A 24779-nucleotide genomic window follows, 5' to 3' on the forward strand; every position below is an offset into this window, starting at 1 on the left:
ACATCAAACGTATTTCCTTAGGCAAAGCCAAATGGAAAAAATACATAAAAAACACACTATCCTGCCTTCTATACCATATATTTCTTTGAGTAAGAACTTCCATAATACCTGCCCTTCCCTACTTTCATTTTAGTAACATACAATTGTTTTTCAACTTCAAAACATTTTTAAGCTCCAGGTCTGCTGATCTCAGTAGAAATGTCCCAATATGAAGCCGGCCCAAAGAATATAACTGGGCCATTTGGAAATCAGAAAATTTGGAGGAGATCGAACAACATCAGCATATTCTTATGGCATTGAAGTAGTTTTTCAACAAGGGTCAAAATGTTTTGCACATCTCTATCACACTTATATGAGGGAGATGGGTGGTTCTTAAATATGATAAATAAATATTTCAGATTTATTACAGTATATTATTCTAAACCAGTTATTTATTTCTTCTAGCGTATGGAAATGGTACATTAGCCAGAAGACTACTGTGTTAGTACAGAGTACTTGTTTGGCTGCCTAAGATTGCTAGTCTGTTTGCTCGCTCACTAACCAGAAGTGCACCACAGGGGTTGAACTAGCTCCACACTCAGAATGGTTAATGGCATTCTACAGTGTCATCTAAGGCTTTCCCCTCCACCAATGTCGGCTTGCATTTGGATGTTGCATTGGGCAGCTCTGGCACCTGTTGGGTTCATACTTCTGCACAAAGCATTGTTATTTTTCCCACTGAAGTGGTTTCTATTTATCTATATAGCATGCTTTCAAACTGGTAGGTTGCAGCCAGCGTTAATAAATTGTTCAATTGTTCCAATAGAAGGTATCCTCATTTAATTCACTTTGGAGCCACCCTATTGTTCAATAACAAATACTGAGAAGGTGCAACTGTTCAAGAACTCCAGTAAATGTCCACTGCAGGTTTGGAGATATAACCATTAATAAGAACACTTTACCAAGTTATGAAAATAACATAACTTGTGTTTATTTGTACGCACTATACTGACTTTTGTATGTATTATTGTATTTCAATATCTGGACAACTTCCATGGAAATTATGAAAGGCTGTGAAACTATATGACATGTAACATGCAAATAATAGAGCTGTCTCAGTTATTTTTCATTTTGAAAATACTTTAAATATTCAATTATTTAATTTTTAAGAAATGAAAATAAATTTACTGTTCATTGGTTACTTGCAATGATAATCCAATTTCAACTTTTCTACCTTGCTGGCTCTTCTGATATCAATGCAGATCCAAACAATTTGTACTCACTTTGTTGATAAGGAGCTGAAAGTATATGTCAATCTAGATTCTCATAGAAAAATGTCCTGATAGTTGAAACACCAACTCTAGGAAGCAGAAGTGTGGAAACCCACACCACACTTGGCCTTTGACATTATTAGCTTTGAGAAAGCCCAATATGAACCAGTAAACTTGAGCTGGATTAATGGGCAAGTAGAAAGATTGCCAAATACAATTCATTGAGTACTTCCTAAAGAACAGTGGTAAAAAGGAGGGGGTGCTGGGAGAATGGTTCTACTCAATTTAGAAGGCTGGCATTACAGTTGAAGATGACAGAAGATTATAAGTTTGCCTACCTAAGAAAAGAGAGCAGACCACAAACTGCCAGCTTGATGGATGGAGAGATGTGTAACATTAACCCTTCTCTTAACTAGGTAGGTATCAAAAGTTAACATAGGATAGGCAGGTGTAGTATTTAATCATATATAGGGGCATATATATTTGCAAGGTCTATGCATAACTTATTTATTTTCATAACTTGCTAAAGTGTGCTTATCCGAGGGAAAAGGAAAAATGCTTATTTTTGATACTTTTATAATAGGACAGAAGGAGAGAAAAACTTGTTTGCAAAAGAATATAATTAATGAAGCTTGAGGCTAGGAAAACCAAAAACTGTTCTTGTATAGCTTAGCTGAAATTGCTTTTTACTATCTTTTAGATTATCTAAAATGATGGGAAAAAATGGAATGCTAGTTCAGACTGCCACTTTCAAATCCTTTGAACTTTTAAGAACATTTGGTAAATTATTATAAGACAATAATCACCAAGAAATCTTAAGTCTCTTAACTAAATAGATTTTAAACAATAATTTAATATTTCTCATATGATTAAATAAATGTTTTGAAGGGGAAGTATATTTGGGCTAGTAAAGTGCGGGTTATATTAAGTCAGGATGGAATATTGTTTGCCTTATTACTGCTATTTCTGTCAAAACACCCTGAACAAATAGTAGGAGTTTCAGACATTGAAGATGATATCCTGGAAGAGGATCATGACCAAATGTCCTCAACAGGTCAGAATACATATTGTCCTTGTTTGGAGTCTAGAAAATTGATGATGACTTTTATTGAAAAGAAAAGAAATGTGAACATGATAGCTCATGTACAGTGCCTTAATTCATGTTTTTCCTAAAAAAATAAAGCTCTCTGCTCCATTAGCTACAATGGCTGATATTTTATATATGCCTTAATTATATTTTTTAAAATCTTGCTTGCCAATTATGCCAAAGCATTTTTAATAGATCAAAATACGCTTAATCAAAAAATAAGTTGAATATTTTTTCTTTGAATTAAAGTTTCTCTTCCATTTGAAAGTAAAACTTTCTTGCAAATAAAAATAATTAAATTACAGAAAAAAATATAGTTTCATTTTTAATTAAATTAGATGTAACATTAATGAATGTTACAGGGATGCCAGGTTTTGCATCACTGTTATAGCAATATGTAGGAATTTCTTTAAGCTATTATTTTAAACTCATAAGCTTATTTTAAACCGTTCTTTAAAAATGTAACTTTTCTCTTACCTCTTTTCTTAGTTCTGGATAAATCTGGTAGGGTAATGAAGATGCAGAACAGAAGGCCTCGTGAAGTTGCTTTTCCAATTGACCAATACGTTGTTCTTTTTCAAATAATTTATCTTGGAGAGGAACTTGATTTTGCCGGAGCTGAACTTCACTTGCTTTGAGTTTTTCAAAACATATTGTCAATTCATTATAAAGCTAATTAAAAACAAGTAGATACATTTTATGAAAATGTGTTATCATAAACAAGACACTTGTTGTTACAACAGTCTTCATCCTCTAAACAACTAAAAGTAGTTAACAAACTTAAAATTCCCCAAACAAAAATATAATAGTTGAAGACATCTCTCTCTTATATTCAATTTATAAACCAAATACAGCAAATAGAATCAAGCCTATCAGCATGTATGTACTATGATATATTGATGTTGACAGCAAGATCTGTTACTCAGCACTTTAACTCATATGGCAGATATATACCAACTAAACTAAACTAAATGCATTAGCAGACTAATTAAGAAGTAGTCTATTTTGGAATAACATTGAGGTACATTGGAGAGAATGATAGAACATTTTTAAAAGATATACAGAAAGAGAGAAATCATAGCTTAAATAAATATGTAATTTTGTTGTCAATTCTACACAGTTCCATTTTAACCTCTACACCAAACTGGCTCTCAATTATGCTGAGAGGAAAGGTGAAACTGAAAAAGTCATAGTTAGATGATGTTGATGGGACTTGGAAAAAAAGAATGGGGATAAGTTTAAACAATAAAAGGCAGTATATGTATGTACTGAAAGTTAAGTTAAGTTTGGTTTGGAAAAAGAAATAGAAACTTATAACTATGTATAAGGTACTCAGTATAAAGTAATTACTTTTGTGTTACTATTTTTTCCTCCTCCTCTTCCTCCTTTTCTCCTCTCATGCCTTTCATTTCCTTAGCTTACTATTTCTTAGTCCTTCCCTGCATTCTGAATGTAATTTACACTAAAGGGAAATAAAGTGATGTGTGTGTGTGTGTGTGCGTGCGTGCATGTGTGTGTATATGAATGAATTATTGAATGTATGTATATGGAAAAATTGGTCCAAAAAGTCTGTAGAATTGTTTTGTAATTTTGTAATTGTTTTAAGTTATTCTTCATTTAAATATATAATATAAATGATAACTATGAATATTTCTTCACCTGGATTAGCTGCTAATTGGGAATTCTGGGAATTTGGAGAGGAAGTATCATGTATGAGAATACTGAACAGTCCAAGAATATATTAATCATGATATTAGTATAATAATCATAATATTTTGTGATGTTTCTAAATCTCATCTATATATAGCTGCAATAGATACATTGTTGGAAATTTGAGCAATGTTTGAAATCACATCAATAATCTCCAGAATAGTTTATATAGACTATCATTTCAACACTAGTATCTAGTTGGAGTTCATACAACACAACTGTCTCCCTTATTCAAAGCAAATATTCTACATTCAAAGAAACTCCTTGACATCATTTTATATCGTATTTACAGTACTTCTACCAGAAAAAGAAATATTTTCTAAAAATATATACCAACTATTTTACTAGTCCCAAGCAGACAAAGTGCTCCTGCAGTGTGTTCTTTTTAATGAGACTCAATAGATTTGTCCTCACCGAAGACTCAAGGTGGTAAGTCTTAAATCAATACCAAGGATAATAAGACAAGGAGAGTTTCTCAGTCTCTAGACTATCTTATCACAGTACTCAGAAATTTACAGTTTAGAAGTTTTGTTTTAAAATACAAAACTTCCTTTCACTGAGGTCTTGGCTACTATATATTTATTCATCAGGATGACTGAAAATTTCATTAAAAAAGTTATTTCAGTGGACTACAAATCTACAAATACGTACATGGAGCTAACCCATTGAAAGCAGTTTCCCATTTAAGCAACACATAATTTCCATTCACTGTTCAGGATAAAACTACAATGGTCATAATATCCAGACTGCACTCTCCCAAGCATTAATTGAAGAAATACCAGGTACTATATGTCAAAAAAAAATTAGATTCTAGGATGAAATAGAGGTAGAAGAAAACATATAGTTTAATAAAGAGGGAAGAGGTATACTTTTTGGTATGATATCGTTTCAGCCGTGTGAGCATCCTCTTGAGTTCTCAGTACTTTTTGTGTATCTGTATTGAGAGCCTGAAGCTGCTGGATCAGCTCTGCCTGCTGTGCTGCATGTTCGGTGTTTTGTTTGTAGAGATTCTGCAGCTCCTGCAATTCTTTCCTGTGCAAAGCAAGCAAGAAACAACAAAGTTGAACAAAATAAATAGCATGGTGATCTCAAATAATAGTCTTGTTAATTATTATTATTTTTTATGGCAATCTATTATTCTCTCAATTGTCTAAAAATTCTATCTTAATCATAATTGCATCGGTTTACAAACATACTAAAATACTACTTTTTCATGGGCCCTCTAAGTTACATTAAAATAACTGTACGTATATCATTCTAAATAAGTGCAGGATATATGTCTTAAAATTCTTAGTTAAATGTTAAAGTTGCTCAACAGTGAGATGGATGGGTTATAAATTTAATAAATTAAAATGTGATGTAGATTTGTTTGGGACAATGATGATCTCTCCTATTCTTTTTTATGTTTTTCACACAGATCCTGGTGAGTTGTCCTGAGGTTTGCCAGACAACTGGAAAAAATGTTTAATTTTTAGAACTCTTAGAAACAAGATTTCAATTCATAGGAAATATGACATATGCAATATAAGCACTTGTGCTAGGATATGGAAAGGTACTTATATTCAGAGATATTTTATTATATTATTGATAATTAGTGGAAGTAACTTGCATTTGCTAAATTCAAAAATAATTTGTAGAACTCTATGATGGTTCTTTGGGGAAATGGATCAGACCACAGAAATGAAAAGGAAAAATTATTTCTTTCAAACAAAATTAAGAATGTCTATGCACTTTTAATATTTTATCTCTCTATCTAAGCTATTCCATGGATATGTTGTTTCCTGTATATTTTATATATTTCTTTCGGTAGTAGTTATTATACAGGTATTCTGATAGATTACAAGAGGCTTATTATGCCCCTATATGTAGCTCCTATGTTGCTTTCTCCCTTCTTCTTCCTTCTACATGTTAGCTTAAATTATCTACATTTATATTAGTTATCATGGCTTAGCTAGCCGTGTCTTCAGCTGTTTTCCTCGCTATGAATTGGGAAGAAACTAAGGTGTTGTTTTTTTCTCAGCCTGATTCTAGCCTTACTAGAATCAGTGTCTCCAGATTTGGCTACCAGAGTTGCTGGCTGGCGTTTTCTTGGCCTTGTAGTCAGGTATCAATTGCCTCTGGTCTGAACTGATGCAGGAACTCCGGATCTCTTGGATTCTGACTGTGAGGGGAAATGTTTACTAATGTTGGTTTGACGTCAGTATGATATAAAAGTTCATGGGGTTGCTAGACTCTGCCTTTCTTCTCACTGTTTGCAGCTTTTAGCAGCTCTGGAAAAAAAACAACTCGTTTCTTCCATGCCTCTAGTCATCTGAAGCAAACTGGCTCTGCTCCCACAGATTGACCAAACTAACTTTGGGCTTAGATCTTTTGCTTTGCTCTGTTCTTGCCTGTAACACTCCTTTCCTCTTTCTAATGCAATCCATTGTCATGATTCCTCCCAACACACCCACATCCAAGTCCAAAACAATCTCCTTTTGTAGCTGCCATGCAGCTGCCTCAAAGGTAGGAAAGAAAAAAGGGTAGAAATGAGTAAAACTCAGTACCCAATAAGATCTGAGACTAATATCTACAATAGCCTTTAGAAGTCTTTTACAAACACATCTCTCAGTTGGCCTATGTTTAATTATTAGATTTAAACTTTTTCCAAAATGATACTTTAATGCTATGCAAGGCAGCTTCTGTAATTTTATAGTTGTTTCAGAGTTCTGATATTTCATTTCATTTCAATTCAATTCAATTCAATTCAATTCAATTCATTTATTTATATTTCATGTTTCTAGGCTGTCCATCTCCCTCAAGGAATTTGTATTTTGTATACTACTGAGCGATTTCATCTAAAAATTAAATCAATACATTTGATTCTGGTCACCTAACCAGAAGAGATAGTATGCTATGCTATGCTATGCTATGCTGACTGGAGAATTCTGAGAGTTGAAGTAAATAACCAGCTCAGCAGTTGAGCCATCTAAGTATGTATCTGTTTTTTGGGGAGCCCCAGGCCTTGAACAGAACCAGCCCATGCATGGCACATTCTCTTTTTATCATTGCACCTTTTGGCTACAATTGAGACCAAAATTTTGGTCACTAAGCAATGTGGTTGTTAAACAAGTCATGTGACTAGACCTAACTTTACAACCATTTTACTTTGGTCCTTAGAAAATCATGTTAAGGTATTGAAATTTAAGAGCTGACCAGCTGTAAAGCTGATGCAATGTAAAGCTGATACAATGTAAAGCTGATGCAATGTAAGGCTGATGAAATGAAGATGAATCAGCATTGGTATTGCTGGTTTTAGACTAAGAAGGGGTTTACAGAAGTTTTACCACTTTAAGAGCTGTTTAATAAGCCAGCCATTAGAGGACGTATTCTCTTTCCTTGTGTCCTGTATCTATTGCAGAGTTCTCCATGTAGAGTTAAGAAGATTGATTGCTTGTCAGGTATTTGTCTGCAACATATATTTCTGTATATGTCTTGTATATAAACCACTGTTAATGTCTAAGCCTCTGTGTGCTGTGTTTTGCTCCTGGGTTGTCTCATAATAGCAGTCACGTTGCAAACGCTCTGACAAATCACCATGGTCATTAAACAAATCACAGAGTCATTAAGCAAATCTAGTTTCCCCACATGACTTTGCTTATTAGAAGCTGGTTGGCAAATTGTGATCATGTGACTGCAAGATACTGCAACTGTCATAAATGCAAGATGGTTTCTAAGTGCCTGAATTGCAATCACATGATTATAATTGTTAATTTTGAGGACAGGTTGTAAGACATTTTTTCTGAGGCCATGTTAGATTCGAGTCGTTATTAAATGGTTGTAAGTGGGGACTACCTGTAAGTTTAAACTTTGTGCATTTTTTCTCTCTAAGCGAAGCTAGTCCCTTATGACTCAGGGGTGCTGTGCCTTTAAAATGTTTAATGCCCTTTTTTTTACCATGGGAAACTAGCCCCCTACAGCATAGCAGTTAGGCTGAGCATGCCTCTTCAGCAGCAGGAGTAAGAATACAGCAAAAGTAAGCTGGGGCAGCAAAGTTCAAAGTGGTAGGGGCCAAATGAGCATAGATGTGTGGGAGATAGGAGGATAAGGGTGTTGCAGAGCCCTACAGTCGTAAATGCAGGCAATCTGCAAAGTACTTGAATTTTGATCACATGACCGAGGGGTTTCTACAACAGCCCTGACTTCAGAAACCTGTCATAAGTCCCTTTGTTTAGCACCATTTAAACTTCAAATGATTGCTGAACAAATGTTTGTTAAGTCAAGGACCACTTGTAAAGCATATGGATAAAGTACTGCAAATCCAAACAATGTAACATTACCCCATTTTATTTATTGTATCAAACATACTTAGCTCTGGCCACATCCAAATCCTTTTGTGTTAATTCAGTCTGCTTAAGCCCCAGCTGAGATGCCAGGTCATCACATCTATTGTGTAGGACTTCCACTTGTCCCCTTGCTTCTCTTAAAGCCGATTCCAAAGTCTGGAAGACAATTGCAGTAGAACCAATAGCTACAGTACAGGATAACAATACTACAATTAAATTGTAAGTAAAAACAAGAAGGATTGTTGATTAATCTAAAGTTTAAAAATGGGAGTTCGTAGAAGTTACCGTGAACACCCTTTCTATCTATACTGCGAGAGAGCCCAGGATGGGTTGACTCCTTCCTATGATGTCATTTAGCTGAGTCTGTACTAAGATATAAAAGTCAGTCCCCGGGGGAGACCCCAGCTTTGGTGAAGATACTTGACAGACTGAAAGGTGTCTCTGAAAGCCCAAAATAAATACAGAAATATGTCTTACCCTCTCTGGACGAATCAAGGGAGGGGCTGGGCTCTCTCGCAGCATAGATAGAAAGGGCGTTCATGGTTAACTTCTACCAATGCCCATTCTCCTCCATGCTGCATTGAGAGCCCAGGTTGGGACATACCAAAGCTTGCATGTCCACGGGCAGGTCCTCGTCCGGCTCATCACAACGACTGTGGAACCACTCGTTGAAGCACCCGTCTGCCAAAGGCTGCAGTCGCCGAGGCAAAAGCATCCAGACGGTAGTGTCTGATGAAAGGAGACGGGGATGTCCACGTGGCCGCACAACAAATCTCCTCCAAGGATGCTTGGGTGGCCCAGGCAGAAGTGGCCGCGCTTCTGGTAGTGTGCACCATCAGACCTCGGGGAACTGGAAGGGCCACAGCTTTGTATGCCTGCTCAATGCAAGACCTGACCCACCTGCTCATAGTAGGAGAAGAGGCCTTGTGCCCCAAGTGAGAAGGGAAAAGGGAAACAAACATGGCTTCCGACTTCCTGAAGGAGGAAGTGCGCTTAATGTATATTCTAAGAGCCCTTCTTGCGTCTAGCGTGTGCCACTGCCGCTCTAAGTCATGGTGCAGGAGAGGACAGAAGTCAGGCAAAACAATGTCCTGGGACCTGTGAAACCAGGTGTTAACCTTCGGAATAAATGAGGGGTCCAGACGAAGAACAACCCTATCATCATGAAAGGAACAAAGGTCCTGTCTGATGGAAAGCACAACAAGCTTGGAAACCCTCCAGGCAGAAGTGATGGCAACAAGGAACACTACCTTCAGAGTCAGGAAACAGAGAGACACTGTTCTAAGGGGTTCAAAGGGGGGGCTTTGTAAGGGCATTAAGGATCCTATGAAGGTCCCAGGAAGGATACCTGTGAACCATTGGAGGGTGCAGGTTGGAAGCCCCTTTCAAAAACCTCCTGACTGAAGGGTGATGGGATAAGGAAGGAAGCGAACCCCATGAAAGGACTGAGGAGAGGGCTGCAACCTGCCTGCGTAAGGTGTTGGAGGCCAAACCTTTCTCCAGCCCATGCTGAAGGAAGCTAAGAACTTCTGCCAACTGGGCTGAAGCAGGAGAAAGACCCTCCCTGAGGCACCATCGGGAAAAAGCCTTCCAGGTGGCATCATAGATGTGCCTTGTAGAAGGTTTGCAAGACGCCAGGATAGTGAGGATGACCTTTTCTGGAAGATCAGCCTCCTCTAGCTGCTGCCGCTCAAGTGCCACACGGTCAGTTTGAACCACTGGGGCTCTGGGTGGAGCAGGGCCCCCTGGTGAAGGGAGATTAAATGGGCAGGGATCCTCCAAGGAGAAGCCACCGATAGGTTGACCAGGTCCGCAAACCAGGGCCTCCTTGGCCAATAGGGTGCCAGGAGGAAGAGCTCCACACATTCCTCCAACATCTTCCGAATTACAGCCAGAATGATGGGAAGCGGGGGAAAGGCATAGAGGAGACCCTTGGGTCATCTGCACCGAAGAGCATTGGTCCCCTCTGCTCCCTGGCAAGGAAACCTGGTGAAGAATCTGGTGACTTGAGCATTTTAAGGAGTGGAGAAGAGATCCACTTCCAGTGTTCCGAATCTGAGGGAAAGATTCCTGAATAGAGATGGAGAAATGGACCATTCTGCCTGGTCGACTAGGCTCCTGCTGAGCCAGTTGGCCTGGGAGTTGTCGATCCCAGAGATGTGGTCCATCGAGATCGATAACAGGTGTTTCTCTGCCCATAACCCCAACCATAGAGCCTCTCTCATGAGGGCTTTGGACCTCGTCCCCCCTTGCCGGTTGACATGAGCCTTTGCGGCCATGTTCATAAGGACTAGAACATGAGAGCCGGTCACTGATTGCCTGAAATGCTTGAGAGCCAGAAAAATGGCTCTGAGTTCTAACCAATTTATGGGAACGGTCTGCTCTGATCTGGACCAAACGCCCTGAGCTATCTGGCCCTGCATATGGGAACCCCAACCCAGGAGGTTGGCATTGGTGGTTATCACTAGCCTGTCTGGGTCCCTGAACAGGAGTCCCCTCTAGATTGACAGGGAATGCCACCAATTGAGAGATCTCTGGATTTGTGGCGGGAGTGAGACCTTGATGGATGAGTGGCTGGTTCCTGCCCACTAGTAGGGAAGCAGGAACCATTGGAGGGGTCGGGAGTGGAGCTGAGCCCACGGGATGATGCCAATACAGGAGATCATCTTCCACAAAAGTTTGGACAGCAGCGACGGGGACAATTTGATGTTGCTGGATCTTGCTGATGATCTCTGCAAGGCTCTTTCCACGAGCTGGGGACAGGAAAACCTGGCACAACATGGTATTGATGACTGCTCCCAAGTATTGCAATTTGGTTATGGGAGAGAGCTGGCTCTTTTTGGTGTTGATGGAAAATCCATGGCTCTGGAGACATGACAGGGTAATTTGCAGATCCCGATGGGCCGCATGGATGGAAGAGGATAGAATCAAAATGTCGTCCAAGTAGCATTGGATCCTCACTGGAATAGAACACAGAGATGCCATCAGTGCTGCCAGAATATTTGTGAAGACCCTTGGAACCGATGAGAGGCCAAAGGGCAGTGCTCGATACTGGCAATAGGCATTCTGATAACAGAAACGGAGAAACTGGTGATGATGAAGCCAAATTTGGATGTGGAGGTAAGCCTCAGTGAGATCAATGGAGGAGAGGAGGTCGCCCTCCCGAATGCTCTTTAAAATAGAATGCAGAGTCTGCATTTTAAATCGCCTGTATTTTACAAATTGGTTGAGAAATTTTAGATCAAGGATGGCTTGCCACCCCCTTGAGGCTTTGGGAACGATGAAAAGGCGAGAGTAAAGCCCACGTCCCTGTTCAGAGGGGGGAACAGGTTGAATAGCCCGGATTTCAAGAAGGTGCTGAATGGCCTGATTCATGAGGGCTTGCCTGGAAATGTCCCGAGAGACAGGACAGATCAAAATATTTTTGGGGGGTGGCATTAGAAAGTCCAATTGTAACCCTGACCTAATAGTGCTGAGCACCCAGGCATCCGTCATTGACTCCTCCCATTTGGAGGCAAAGAAGGCTAGGCGACCTCCAATGGGTGGGAAGAATGAGGGATTACTTAGAGCGATGGAAGGAACGACTCCCTCCCCCCCGAAAGGGCCGTTTACCAGTAGAAGGTTGTTGCCTGCCAGATGCCTCTGCCCGTTGATCTTGGCATTGGGAGTACGGCCTGTGAGAGCGGGGGAAGCAAGATGAGGTCTCCACTCGGAAGGCAGGAGGGCGATAAGAAGCAGGCGATAGTCGGCTTTCTTCCCAGAGGAAGAGAATTTTACATTTATCTCTGGTTTCGATGAGATAAGGTTCCAGAGCATCGCCAAAAAGCTTATCGCCTGTGAATGGAACTGAAGCCAGCTTCCATTTTTGGTGTGACTCTGCCTGCCAATTTCGGAGCCATAAAAGTCTTCTTGCTGCTACAGAAGATGCCATGGCCTTGGATGCAAATTTGGCGGAATTGAGAGTGGCATCTGCAGTGAATTCCGTCGCTGCAATAATCTTATTAAGGTCTTGGTGAGACCGAAAGTCAGAAGCAGGCAATCTATTCTAGAGTTGGCGCAGCCACCGTATGGATGCCCTCGTGAAAAAGGATGCTGCTGTTGAAGCCCGAACAGCCCAAGCAGCAGCCTGGTGATTGCGCTTGAGGGTCTGTTCGGAGCATTTATCATCCAGTTTCAGGATATCTTCTGGCTCCGTGGGAGTGCCAGAAGATGAGAACAAGGCCAGAACCGGAAAGTCAACAGAAGGCACTGCCAGGGCATTGTCCAGAGCTGCACTGACATTGTAGAAACGCTTATCCAGAGAAGATGGGCGAGGACCTGCCGAAGGAGAAGCGCACTGTTCCTTGACCATGTCCAGGAACAAGATGGGAGAAGGTAAAATCTCTGCCTGCACTACAAGCTTGGAGAAGAGCGAATCCCCTTGGCTAGAGGGATTTCCTTGTGGCTCGGGAGCCACTTCCTCTGGTGACAGCTTGGCAGTGACCAATGGCCTGAAGAGAGTAGGTTTGAAGACCACTGCAGAGGATGTCTTCTTTGGGCGAGAATCCTCTTCCTCTGAAAGGTTTTGGTCAAAAATCTCGCCCTCTTCACACTCTGAATGAGAAGAGTAACTGTGTTCAGATGGTGAAGGTCTTCCTTCCTCATCAACCTCCTCCTATTCTGGTAGAGAAGAATGGACCCTGAGGTCCTGGGGCCTGTGTAAATCAGGATGATGAGGCAAGGAACTCATAGATTGAGAAGGGAGAAGGGCCTGAACCCTTTCCAGAGGTTGAGGAATTTGCTTGAAGCCTTCAGCCAATCCCTGCCTAATGAGACAACATCCTGGATATCCCCTGGTCTATGCTCAAAGGTAGAGGCAGAAGGCAGAAGGCCCGCTGCTGTGGGAGTGAAGGTGGCTTCAGGCCTAGATTGAGGAGAGGTTCGAGGCCTGGAGGGGGGGGAGGAGCATAGGGCACAGAAGCCTGTTGGAAATAAGGCCCAGATCTGCTTAGATCCTGAGGATCTGATTGTACTGCAAGAGCCTCAGGAGACCAGGATGGAGGATGGAAAGGATCATAGATAACTTCTCCTCCCCTGGGAGGGCTTGGTTCGGGCCCACGAGTATCACCTGAAACATGCTGTAGTTGCACTCCCTTCTGTTGAATAGTTCTGTTGAACTGCCTCTCTAGGGCTGCATGTCTGCGCTTCTCTTCCCTCAATTCAGCCTGAGTTGCCTTCTTAGGGGCTAGAGCCTTAGCTTTGATTTTAGCAGCCACCTCCCTCTGGACTGATTGGGTGCGTTGCCTACGTCTTTTTCTCTTATTGGGCTTAAGAGACTGTTCCACTGGGGGAGAAAGCTCTGCCTGAGCCTTATCTTGCTCCACTTGTAGAATAAAGGCTCTTGCGTTGGAAAGAAGCTGTTTAGAAATTTTTTGATTAAGCCCCTTAGGGTATAAATGGCTCCCGGGGTTACAAAATGGCCGCTTACCTCGTGGTGGAAGGCTTGAATCCAAGATGGCCGCTGACTACAGGAAACAGGCTCCAAGATCCAAGAATCGCTCCTTAGGCTATACAGAGCCCCGAGCAAAGTCAGCAAGGGAAAAACGCAGCAACCAGCCACACAATCAACTGGCTTGTGCTCTTATCAGTTTGCCGATCGTTTTTACGATCGGTCCAAACCGCAGGCGTGGGGGAGGTCTGCAGACGCTGCCCAGCTTGCCTGCACAGAGCTCTGTAACGCTGCTCTCAATGTTGTAGGAGAGACAGCCCTGCTTTCCTGGAAAAGCAGCTGCCCTAGGAGCTGCTTGAAGTGAGGAAAAAAAGTACCGAAGATCGCTGCTGAGTGATAACTAACAGAACGCTTTCAGAGACACAGCTACTGACTGAAAGGAGCTGAGTCAAAAGCTGGGGTCTCTCCCAGGGGCTGTCTTTTATATCTTAGTACAGACTCAGCTAAATGACGTCATAGGAAGGAGTCAACCCATCCTGGGCTCTCGATGCAGCATGGAGGAAAATAATAAGTTTTTATTAAAGCTTTTATTAAAACTACATTGTAATACAGTATAATACAGTAAAGTAGAATAATGCAAAGGTAGTTATATAATATACAAGTACCTTAATTACTTTATAAGTCCTTGTATAATTGAATTAGTGTGGTGAGTTCTGCAACTTTGTACCGCAGGTAGGAAAACTTAAAACAATGATGTTTATTGATTGTAAAATATAAATCTGTTTTATAAAATAACTTCAATACAGCTAATATCTTAAAATACATTAAGCGCAACACAACTAATTCAAAACCAATTCAAATTACCGTATTATGGCGTATAACACGCACAGGCGTATAACACGCATCTTCATTTTAAGGGAAATTTCAGGAAAGCCCGTTCACCCCACTCCCACCCCGCGCGCTTCAATCCACAGTGTCCATTCCCTGCCTGCCTGCCTGCCTTAGTTTCTGGTTGTTTGGGAGCAGCTTCGCTGAGATAATAACTATTCGCCTCTTTACTCAGCCAGCTGTTCCGATTCAACCATTAACGAAGGCAGGCAGGCAGCAACGAGCACTGCGGGCGGGGGTGGGGGGGAAAGGCGCTCAGCCCCGCTTCTTTGAAGCAGTTTCTTCCTGTGCTGGTGGAGGAGCGAGAGCGACTGACAGAGCTGACCCAGAGAGAAGGACAGGCTGTTGCTTCCTCCCTCCCCTTCTTTCATTTGTGTCCTTGATCCCGATCCCAGCAGCATTCACGAAGGCTTTTCATTATCGGCGTATAACACGCATACATCATTGCCCCTATTTTTAGGGGAAAAAGTTTGTTATACGCCGAAATTAGTTAATATAAACCGATAATAAATTGAATAATATTCTGTATATGAAGACCAAAAAAACATAAATGTTTTTAGAATCTAAAAGTTTTTTGCTGCTCAGCTGCACAAATATGAACTGCAAACATTTGGAGGAGGAATTGCGAATGGTTAAGTGAAACACTGCTCTTATTTTTCTAAAATGAAACAAATCCTGTAAGGTGGGTTATTCTTCCAGCTCCCAAATCCAGGTGACAAACAAAGCAAGGTTGGGGGGGGGATAGAAAAACCTTTCTCTCCACCACAAAACTGAACTTCATTCTCCCTTTTTCAACAGCAGGTGAGACATCCTGAAGGAGAACATAACAGAACAATCCCATAGGATAGAACTCTGATATCCTGATTAACGGGATGGAACCACTTGCTGATTTGCGGTGGCAGAAGGAAGAAGAACAAAGACAGAGATAATTCTTAGCTCCTTTCATCTTGGGGTTGAATGTGGGATCTGTATGCAGAGTAGACTATGGCAAAATAACACAAAACTCCTTCCTGGAAAAAAAAAAAGCTGCCAATTCCAAAACTCGTCTGTGATATCAGACACCTTAATACAAATCTGAAGAAACAAGCCAAGACTCCCTGCTTGATAGCATCAGGATTCAGGACTTCGCTGAGAGTGGACTGTCCAAACAATAATTTTTAACAACAAAAGACAGAAACGGCACATTGACCTTTGCAAATTCTTTTCTCTTGCAACATTTATATATTATAGCAGGGAAAGATACACAGGACCCTTCCAATAGTTTCCCTCATTAACACAACCAGTGTAAAGACAAGATACTAAGCAGGAAGGGCTGAATTGTACAGGAGTAGGTGAATCAGGAATCAGAAAGGAAAACAAATATGCAACAAGTACTGTGTAGGCTTGAAAAATATGCCTGAAAGTCTTAAATTTTGAAAATACTGTATAAATTAGGAGTTAATTCTAATGGATTAAGAAAAACCTCGCTTCTGTAATATTTAATTCACTTACACACCAGCAAGCCTGGTCTTGAGCCACTTATTTTGTAAAAAAAATTCCATAAACTGAAAAATAAATAAAACAAAACTCTGTCCCAACCTTGGTGATGTCAACATTTTCTTGTAAGTATGATCACCGGTTGAAAAATCTTGCTACCTTTATTTTTAAGCTTGAAATTTGTATTCTTCCATGACAAAGATTTTGGAGCACTAAATAGTGGGATGGATAAGATGGAAATGGGAAAAATTAGTCATTTGCCCCTCTTTCTTTTCTTGGTCACTAGGATTTTCCAGGGGGGGAAATGAAAATAGTCCTATAGATCAAGGAAAGTACTCCCACAGACTTGCAATCTTAGATTCCTAGTCTGTCAAGCATTTCAACTGCGAACAGATGTGAACATTTAGTGAAACTGAAAGTAAACAAAAGCTAACATAATCTAACAGTTACAAAACAAGAATGTGATTGATAACAAAACTTTGGAAAAAGCTAATTTTACAGAAATAAAATACAGAAACACAAACTTTTCAACTTGCACTGCCCTTTCACGTAAATTAAAAAATTTCCAAATTACTGTCACAGATCTGTGAGGAACATCCCCCCCACACACAAAACCTTCAGCAGATACTTGTACAAATACCCAGGTTTTCATGAAAGAAACTTGCCCATTCAGATTTTTAGTAAACAGCAAATCAATCAGCATTTGAAACAGAAACAATGTATACATACTGCACTACAAAATATTTATTCAGAAATGTATGCTTTTGAGAAAACTGTTTATGCAATTGTGTGGCTAACATTGCAAGTATGCTAGGCCATTTTTGATTAAAACAGGTCTTTTCAGAAACAGGAAATGTTTCTCACATGCCTATGCTGATTCCCTTATTCAAAACTAAGATTGCATTTCCCATAGATTTTTACCTACTGGGGGACCATAAGGAGGCAAAGCAAGCAAGTACAGGTAGTCCTTGACTTATGATCACAACTGAGCCCAAAAGTTCTGTTAAGTGGCGTTTGCCCCATTTTACGACCTTTCTTGCCACAGTTGTTAAGTGAATCACTGCAGTTGGTAAATTAGTAACCTGGTTAAGTGAATCCAACTTACACACTGACTTTGCTTGTGAGAAGGTCCTAAAAGGTGATCACATGACCTTGGGACTCTTCCACCCTTTTAATGACCTAATAATTACCTGCAGGAAGGGGACTGATTTTTCTCATCAAATATCTGAACTGCTTTACTTATTTGAAACATGTATACAGTATCCCATCTTACCCAAAGCCACTCTAGGCACCTCACAAGAATCAGAAAGAAACCACAGATATAAAAAGAGCAAACAGCTTACTTGTAAAAGGCTTCTGAAATTAGCTGAAGGGTTCCACATGAAGTTGGAGTTTTATAGTTTCCCATTCCTAGATTACACAGACCGACTCAAGGGAAGAGTTCAGAATCTAGAAAATAATTTACGTCTTTTGCCCTTTTAAGCACACTGATACTTTGACTCTAGTGTAGCACTCTTGGAAAATGTAATAATATACCTATTTGTTGGAAGAAGGGGGAACTTTGTTAGACTTGGATAGGGTAGAATAGACTTGGTGAGACTAAGAGAGATAATGTACAGAACACATAGGGGGGAATAGGATAAAAAACAATAAGACAACTTTTTTTTCTTCCTAGCATTTTTCTGCAAGTGCAGGGTATACTTTTTTCCAGATCAAACTTTCCTTCTCCTTTGTCACCTATATGAAAAGTATGACCCAAATGATTCATATACAATCACTTACACTGCCACACAAAAATCTAAAATGAACTCAATACTCATGAAGGCTCTAAGAACTGTAGCTCTCTGATCAGGATTTTGATCCAAAATTCTAGCATAATTACCAATTGCCAAGCCTTATGATGTTTGGGAGATATCCCATATCATTATTCACATACAGAAAAACACTGAACCTTTGAAATGACATTATTGAGAATCATGTTAATAGTTGAGACAAAAATTTTGTTAGTTCTATTCTCTAACTCTGTTTTTAACCTAAACTTGTATTTAAGTTGAAACTCATACTAAAAGACTGCCTATTACTAAAAATGGCAGATAGCATGGTCCTTCCTCAAGTGTACAAAGCACTGAAAATGTGCTTTCTGGAACCACTGAAAACTGTTAAAAACAGGCTAAATATTTAAAACGTGTAGCTTCAGTGGTTCCTGAAAGCTTTGTACACCTTCAGCACTTCATCAAGCCCAAGGAAGGACAAGGCCACCTACTATTTAACAGACAGATAGTTTGTGTCTAAGAGTTATTGTTAAGTTGGATATTCTTAACCTGGGGACTGCCTGCACATGAAATCTTTTTCGGGTCTCAAAATGGTGGGAAAACCTGCTGCACAGTTTTCAGCAATGTTTGCAGGTGCTTCAGCTGCCACAAAAATTGCCTGAGGCCTCAGGCAGCACTGGGGTTGCAGACTGTTACAAACGTACCATACATACCACCATACATCAAAATATTTTCTACTTCCGGACTTCCAGTTTGCAGAGCTTCGGCGGCAGGCAGGAATCCGCAATCGTGCGCGGTTTCTGCCTGGGCTCGCCACTGAAGCGCCCCGAGCCAGCTAGCTTCGGGGCTAAGCCACCCCGTAGAGGTGGTGAAGACGGGGGAGACCCAGCAGGGTTGAGGGGAGCCGCATCTCTCCTCCTCAGCTGGCTAAATCCCTTTCCTGAAGGCGGTAAGAGCGGCGGTCAGAAATGGCCGCCTCAAAGAAGCACTCAACCAGAAAAGAAAGTGCAGGAGGAAGTTAAGAAGTGAAAGTTTTGGCTCACCGGGATAAGAAGCAACAATTAAGGTATCCTGGAATTTAAATTTTATAAAAGTTACATCGCTCCCAAAGAAGACTCAGAAGCAGCAAATGAAAGTGAAAAGGGAAAGTTTTTTTTTCACTCTCCTTCCTTACGTTGACAGCGAAGAGAGCTGAATGAGAAATCGGAAAAATCCGCTTTGGCACCAATAGGTAATTAAACTGGAAATAATTAAATGCCAAAGGGACAATAAAGATTTCTGAACATTAAAAAATTCTCTTTTTTTTGCTATAAGTGGGAAGGGAGAGGAAAAGAATAAGGGTAGGATTTGAAAGGAGGAGTCTGCCTGGAATTTAAAAGAATCTAAAGTTAAATCTTAATAAGACTTCTAAAAGATACAGTTTAACTGGAACTTTGCAACTAAATAGTAACCCCAGGAAGAGAAAGTGAAAAAAGAAGAAAGTGTTAAAAGAAACAGCTTGTCTGTATTTGGACTGTTTGGTGACTTTGGGACTTCTGAAAATTATATCTGAATGACTAAAAACAATTGGGTGGTTGTTTAAAAAAATTCTACAATGGCATCACTTGTGGATGAACTGAAAATGGAATTTAAAAAATATAAAGAAGAGGCACAAGAAGGGAAGGGCTCTTTTGGCTCCGTTTTTCAATTCTTAGAAATGGTGATCTGTACCTATGAGAAACTACAAGAAAAGACTGCGCAACAAGAAGATTGGGACAAAGAAGAAGCCATCTTTAATGAACAAGTAACTTTATCTGGGGAAGAAAGGGGAAAGGGGGGAAAGAGAATGGAGAATTTAAGACCTAAAAAAACAGCCAAAAAAGGGAAGAATAATGCGAAAAGTGGATATAATGTTAGAAAGCAACAGAAAAAGGGAATACAGAAGAGTGAAATGGAGGTGGAGAGACAAGGGGGTAAAAAGGGGAGAGAGAAGAAGAAAGGGAAGAAGGAAGGGAAGAGAAGTTACAAAGGTTTGGAGCAAGATGTAAAGAAACAGGACTTATTCAGAGATAATGGGTGAAAATTTAACTGAAAAAGGGATTCTGTAAAGGTACATATGATTGTATTGTTATATTTGTATTAGAAATAATATTAGAAAATTGGAAACAACATATGACTAAAAAGTGGGATAAAACGGTCAGTGTAATTCAGTGAAACTTTTGTGACCAAAATAAATGAAATGAAATAAATGAGAGAATTGAATTAGGAAGGAATGGGAACATTTTAACTACTCAATGTTTTATAAAATATAAGGGAAGTGAGGGGGGAAGTAACTATGGAAAGTTTATAAGTCTTCCCATAGAAGTATGATATCTATTTGAAAAGTAATGTGTAAAATGTTTAAGATTTAAATGAATATTAATATTAATGATAGAATTGAATTGGTATGGATTGTTGTTTTAATTATATTATACATTTATAATTTTTTCCTTTTTTAAAATAGTGTGTAGTTTTAGAATGTACCAAGCAGAATCCGAATGGAAGTTATGTATTATATTAAGTGTTATAATTTTAGGGGAAAGATATAAAGGCGTCATACTCCAATCAGTGATTACAGGAGAAATTTTGTTTAATGAGAAAAGATAAATAGACAGCTGAAACAGGACAGACAAAGAATATAAGTATAATGATCTGAATTGAGATGAAATAAATAAAATAAAATTAAGAAAGTTAAAAGAGGGGAGAAGCTATATAGAAAACGTAGAATGGTAATAAGATATGGAATGGTATATAAAAATGAGCATGAACTTGAATTTGTCTGTACGAAGAGATGTAACCCGAGATCAAGCTGCTTTCAAAAAAGATGTTTTATGTTTTTATGTTTTATGTTTTGTTTGTTTATGTTTGTTTTTAAAAATCAATAAAATTTTCAAAAAAAAAATATTTCTACTTCCCAATGAAATGGAAGAGGCAGCATGTGGAAGATAAATTATAACAGAGCAATTAACTACAAGCCAAGTCAGTCTCCTGGAACCTATGAAGTTTATAACAAAATTTAGGGATAATTATAGCATGCTTTGTTCATAGCAGAATATTATTCAATTAAATTAACACTGTGCACCTAAGAAAAAGCTTCAGTGAAATCCTTCCAAGTACAAAATACACAACACATATAGGCTACTACTAGAAACAGAACATTTGACAAGATGGACCTTTGGGTCTGCTTGAGAAATCATTTTTCTATATTCTTATGCAGAAGATTGTGCTGCCAATCACACTGAGTGGGGAAATCCTGGAGTGACAGGAAGATTTCCAACCATTTTTTTTAAAAAAACAAACCCCCGCATCCTTATATTTGAATGAAATATCCTTTATTATTTAATGATTACATTTTAGAATGGCTATTTGAAGTCAGTTTCTTGCTTTGAAACATCAATTTTTAAAAAGCTTTGGGTTTTAAGTGAAGGAATGTAAATGAATGTCGGTCCCCACTGGTTGTTATGAATATATAACTTGTTATTTAAAGAAAATAACATGTAGCGTAAAGCCTGTGAGTAGCAGATTCTGAAACCGTATCCAGGAGCCTATTCTTTTTCATACCTTTACTTTTGCATCAATGCCAGACTTCTCTATTCTCCATTGTGAGTCCTGCTTCTTCAGTTTCTCCAGGTCATTTAGCAGGTCAGCATAGCGTGTACTTAAACCCTCATTTTCCTCCTCCAGATTTTTTATAACTAGTCTGCTTTGCTTTTCCTTCCTCTCTGCACACTCCTTGGTGTCCTGTACAACAGTACCACGAGGGCCGATAAACAAAAAAGAGAGAAAATGTTTTTTTAAAAAAACTGAGAAGTAATCAGCAAATATAAACTATGCAGATTTTACCCTCACAGCAGCTTCTTGTATATTTGATGGCCAAGGTCACCTGTGTACTTTTTATTGGCCTCTTTCATGCAGGTGGAAGGGTCATATTTTTTAGCTGGATGACAGCTTTGATGAGTACACATTTGCAAAGAGCCCATTAATTGATCAAACTGCCTTTGATGGTGTCCCCAGCTATTTTTGAGACCTACACAGACATATCCTCCCAGACCTCAGCTTTATCAATTAATAATGCCAGTCCCATCAGAATCTAATTACATCAAGCCACATCTTCACACTCCTCCTTTCTTTGCTCCATTTCCATCATTAACTATTTATTGGAAAGTTATAAAGTGTGGATTCTTCACTTTAAGGAATCTTTTCTCTAGTTTGGCATGTGTGAGGAAACTGAAAGGTACAATCTAAGGCCTAAGGCTATATTTTCTCTGAGCTTGTCACTTTCCATGTCACAGAGACAGGCCAGCAACTTAAACAGCAACTTCAAAGTTATGGCTATCTTCCTACTATGTGTGAGTCAATATACCTTAAGTTCTTGCATTACATCTTGAGAGTTCTGTAAGGTGCAAAGCTCTTTTTTTAAGGCAGCATTTTCTTCATCCACAGCAATTTTCCTCTGTACCAGGTTGTTTATCTCCTCTTGTTGCCCACTTGTTCTCTAAGAAGGACAATTTAACATTTCTTAAATAAAACAGGTAAAGAATGTAACGTTCCAAAATAAAAGTTCAAGCTATTTATTTAATAAATCAATCATTCCCATTTGTTAGATCACCCAACTACAGACAACTCCAGGCAGCAAACAATGAGAAAAACAATATAAAAAATAACAAGCCAAGGAAAGAACAATGGATCACTTGGAAGGAAAAGCCTACAACCAGGTTGGCCATGCACCAACCCAAATGGATTCCACTAACCCTACTACAAGCCCTGGGGGAAGAGCCAGATCTTTAGAGTTTATATGAAGGAGAGCATGATAGGGATTATTTGACTGACTGAGAAGATTCGCTTCCAGGATTCCCATCAAAAGAAGGGACCCGCAGCATGCCAAGTATTTTGGAACAGACAAAATGACAGGCAGTCCTTCAAATAAACTTGAGTCATGAAAAACAGCTGTTTCATCTTACACCTGTACCTGCTTGCAGTTTTAGATTCAGCATGTAAATCTGTTTTGATGCTGAATAAATATCAATTTTAATATTATTTGATTACTGTATTCTCACTGGGCATATTAAAAGTATAAGATAATTGAAACTGCTGGCAATATTAGACATGTCAAATTTGCACAAATAAGAAACCCTGTAGTTTTACTATTAATTAACTATTATTATGAGATGCTTCAGAGCCAGATATTATAAGATAACTAGCCAGACCCAAGTGATATTCAAGTGATATTCAGACCCTTAATCTGTCCAAATCAGCAGAAGCCAATGGACAGCTTACATGAGCCTAACTTGTGAATCCAAAATCTCATTTTAAAAAAGGATGAAATATGATGGTCATCAGCAAATGGAGAATCTGAGAGGTTGAACTAAATACTACAGAAATATTTAAAATGCTACCAATCCTGTCAGCTTGGTCTAATGATTAAGGTAACTGGCTAGAAATCAGGAAACTTAAGTTTTAGTCCTGTCTCAGACATGAAAGACACCTGGGCCATTCACTCTGAGTCTATAATACTTGGGTTGAGTGACAAGCTTATTAGTAAATTCCTGTTGCAACCAATGGATCAATACTTGGTTGAATTCCCTCTCTTCCTCCCTCCCTCCCTGCCTCCCTCCCTCAAAAAGTGACCTTGCTCTTGTGAGAAAATGCTAGGAAGAAAGTAAACTTGAGGTGCTATATCTCTTATCAATACAATTGGACTAAAATGTTGTAATTCAATACATTCTTTCACTAGCGTGTTTTTACTTTGTCATGGGTCAGGACTTAGGTAGAGACTAAAAAGAGGCTTCAGCAGAATCCATGGAATGTCAACCTCAGGAGATACAAAGCCAAGAATCACTTCAGGTTGATAAAAAACTGCCTAAATAGCTGTAGCAGTCAAATAAGGATGACATAAAGCTTTCCAGCCCCTACACCTGGCGATAGAGAGCAGAGCAGAGCTGTTATTTCAGGTTCTTGCCAAACAAGGGAGAATATCTTTTGATTAGTGGCGGATGACTACAGTCTAATTTAAGAGTCAGCCCTGACCCATGTTCCTTTGCTGGGGAAAAAAACCAACAATAGTGACAATATATGTAACTGGAGTGTAGGATGAGGGTAAAGGTTCATTCTCCAAGCTTGTGGGTTGGTTTCCAAACATTTCATTAGTAAGCTGGGAAACATCTTCAGCAGAATATAGGGGGTCAGTGTTCTTCTTTTATAAGGGCTTTGTGTGGTCAGTAGGTTTTGTGATGGTGAGGTCATGCCTGATGAGGTTCACATCAGGTCAGGGACTTGTGGTGGGTCTTGTTATGGGTCAAGTGTGGATTACAAGTGAGAATCTTACGATGGGGAAGTTACATCAAGTGAGGCTCATTGGGAGACGAACTGCTGGTTCCTAGAAGTCTACAAATAGCAATAGCCCTCAAACCCATAGCTGCATTCCCCCAGGAATTATCCAGAACCAAAGACAAGATACAGAACGATGACAGAAACAATGTAATTTATAAAATTAACTAACAACTGCAACCAATTATATGTGGGACAAACATCACGTCAATTAAAAACCAGGATCCATGAACACCGTCTGGCAGTCACACGCCACAATTCCAAATCCCTAATCTCTACCCACACTGACACAAAACAACATCAATTCGATGGGAACAATACAAGAATCATCGGCCATGCTACTAACCGCCACACTCATGAGTTCATCGAAGCCTGTTACTCCACAAGCAATTTCATAAACAGACACATTGACCTACAATCAGCCTATGAACCCCTCAGAATTCAAATCAACTGCACAGCAAACCCATGCAAACCTTCCCCAACTAGTACTTCACCTCC

At 39.5% G+C, this 24779-nt stretch overlaps 1 protein-coding gene across 1 annotated transcript in view; it reads right to left on the bottom strand.

Annotated features, from left to right (window-relative positions):
* The window catches only part of CNTLN (centlein), a 197859-nt gene that overhangs the window by 119306 nt on the left and 53774 nt on the right, over nucleotides 1-24779 (bottom strand). Inside the window, exons 4-8 of the mRNA XM_087957652.1 lie at nucleotides 22318-22449; nucleotides 21516-21695; nucleotides 8395-8528; nucleotides 4917-5079; nucleotides 2815-3009 (exon numbers count right to left, since the gene is read on the bottom strand). Of these exons, the coding sequence (XP_087813778.1) occupies nucleotides 2815-3009; nucleotides 4917-5079; nucleotides 8395-8528; nucleotides 21516-21695; nucleotides 22318-22449 (804 nt within the window). The remainder of the gene's footprint in view (nucleotides 1-2814; nucleotides 3010-4916; nucleotides 5080-8394; nucleotides 8529-21515; nucleotides 21696-22317; nucleotides 22450-24779) is intronic.

This window comes from Notechis scutatus, chromosome 2 (genome assembly GCF_049901735.1).
Source record: "Notechis scutatus isolate UNSWTSFEM ecotype Mainland chromosome 2, rNotScu1.2, whole genome shotgun sequence".
Classification (NCBI taxonomy): domain Eukaryota; kingdom Metazoa; phylum Chordata; class Lepidosauria; order Squamata; family Elapidae; genus Notechis; species Notechis scutatus.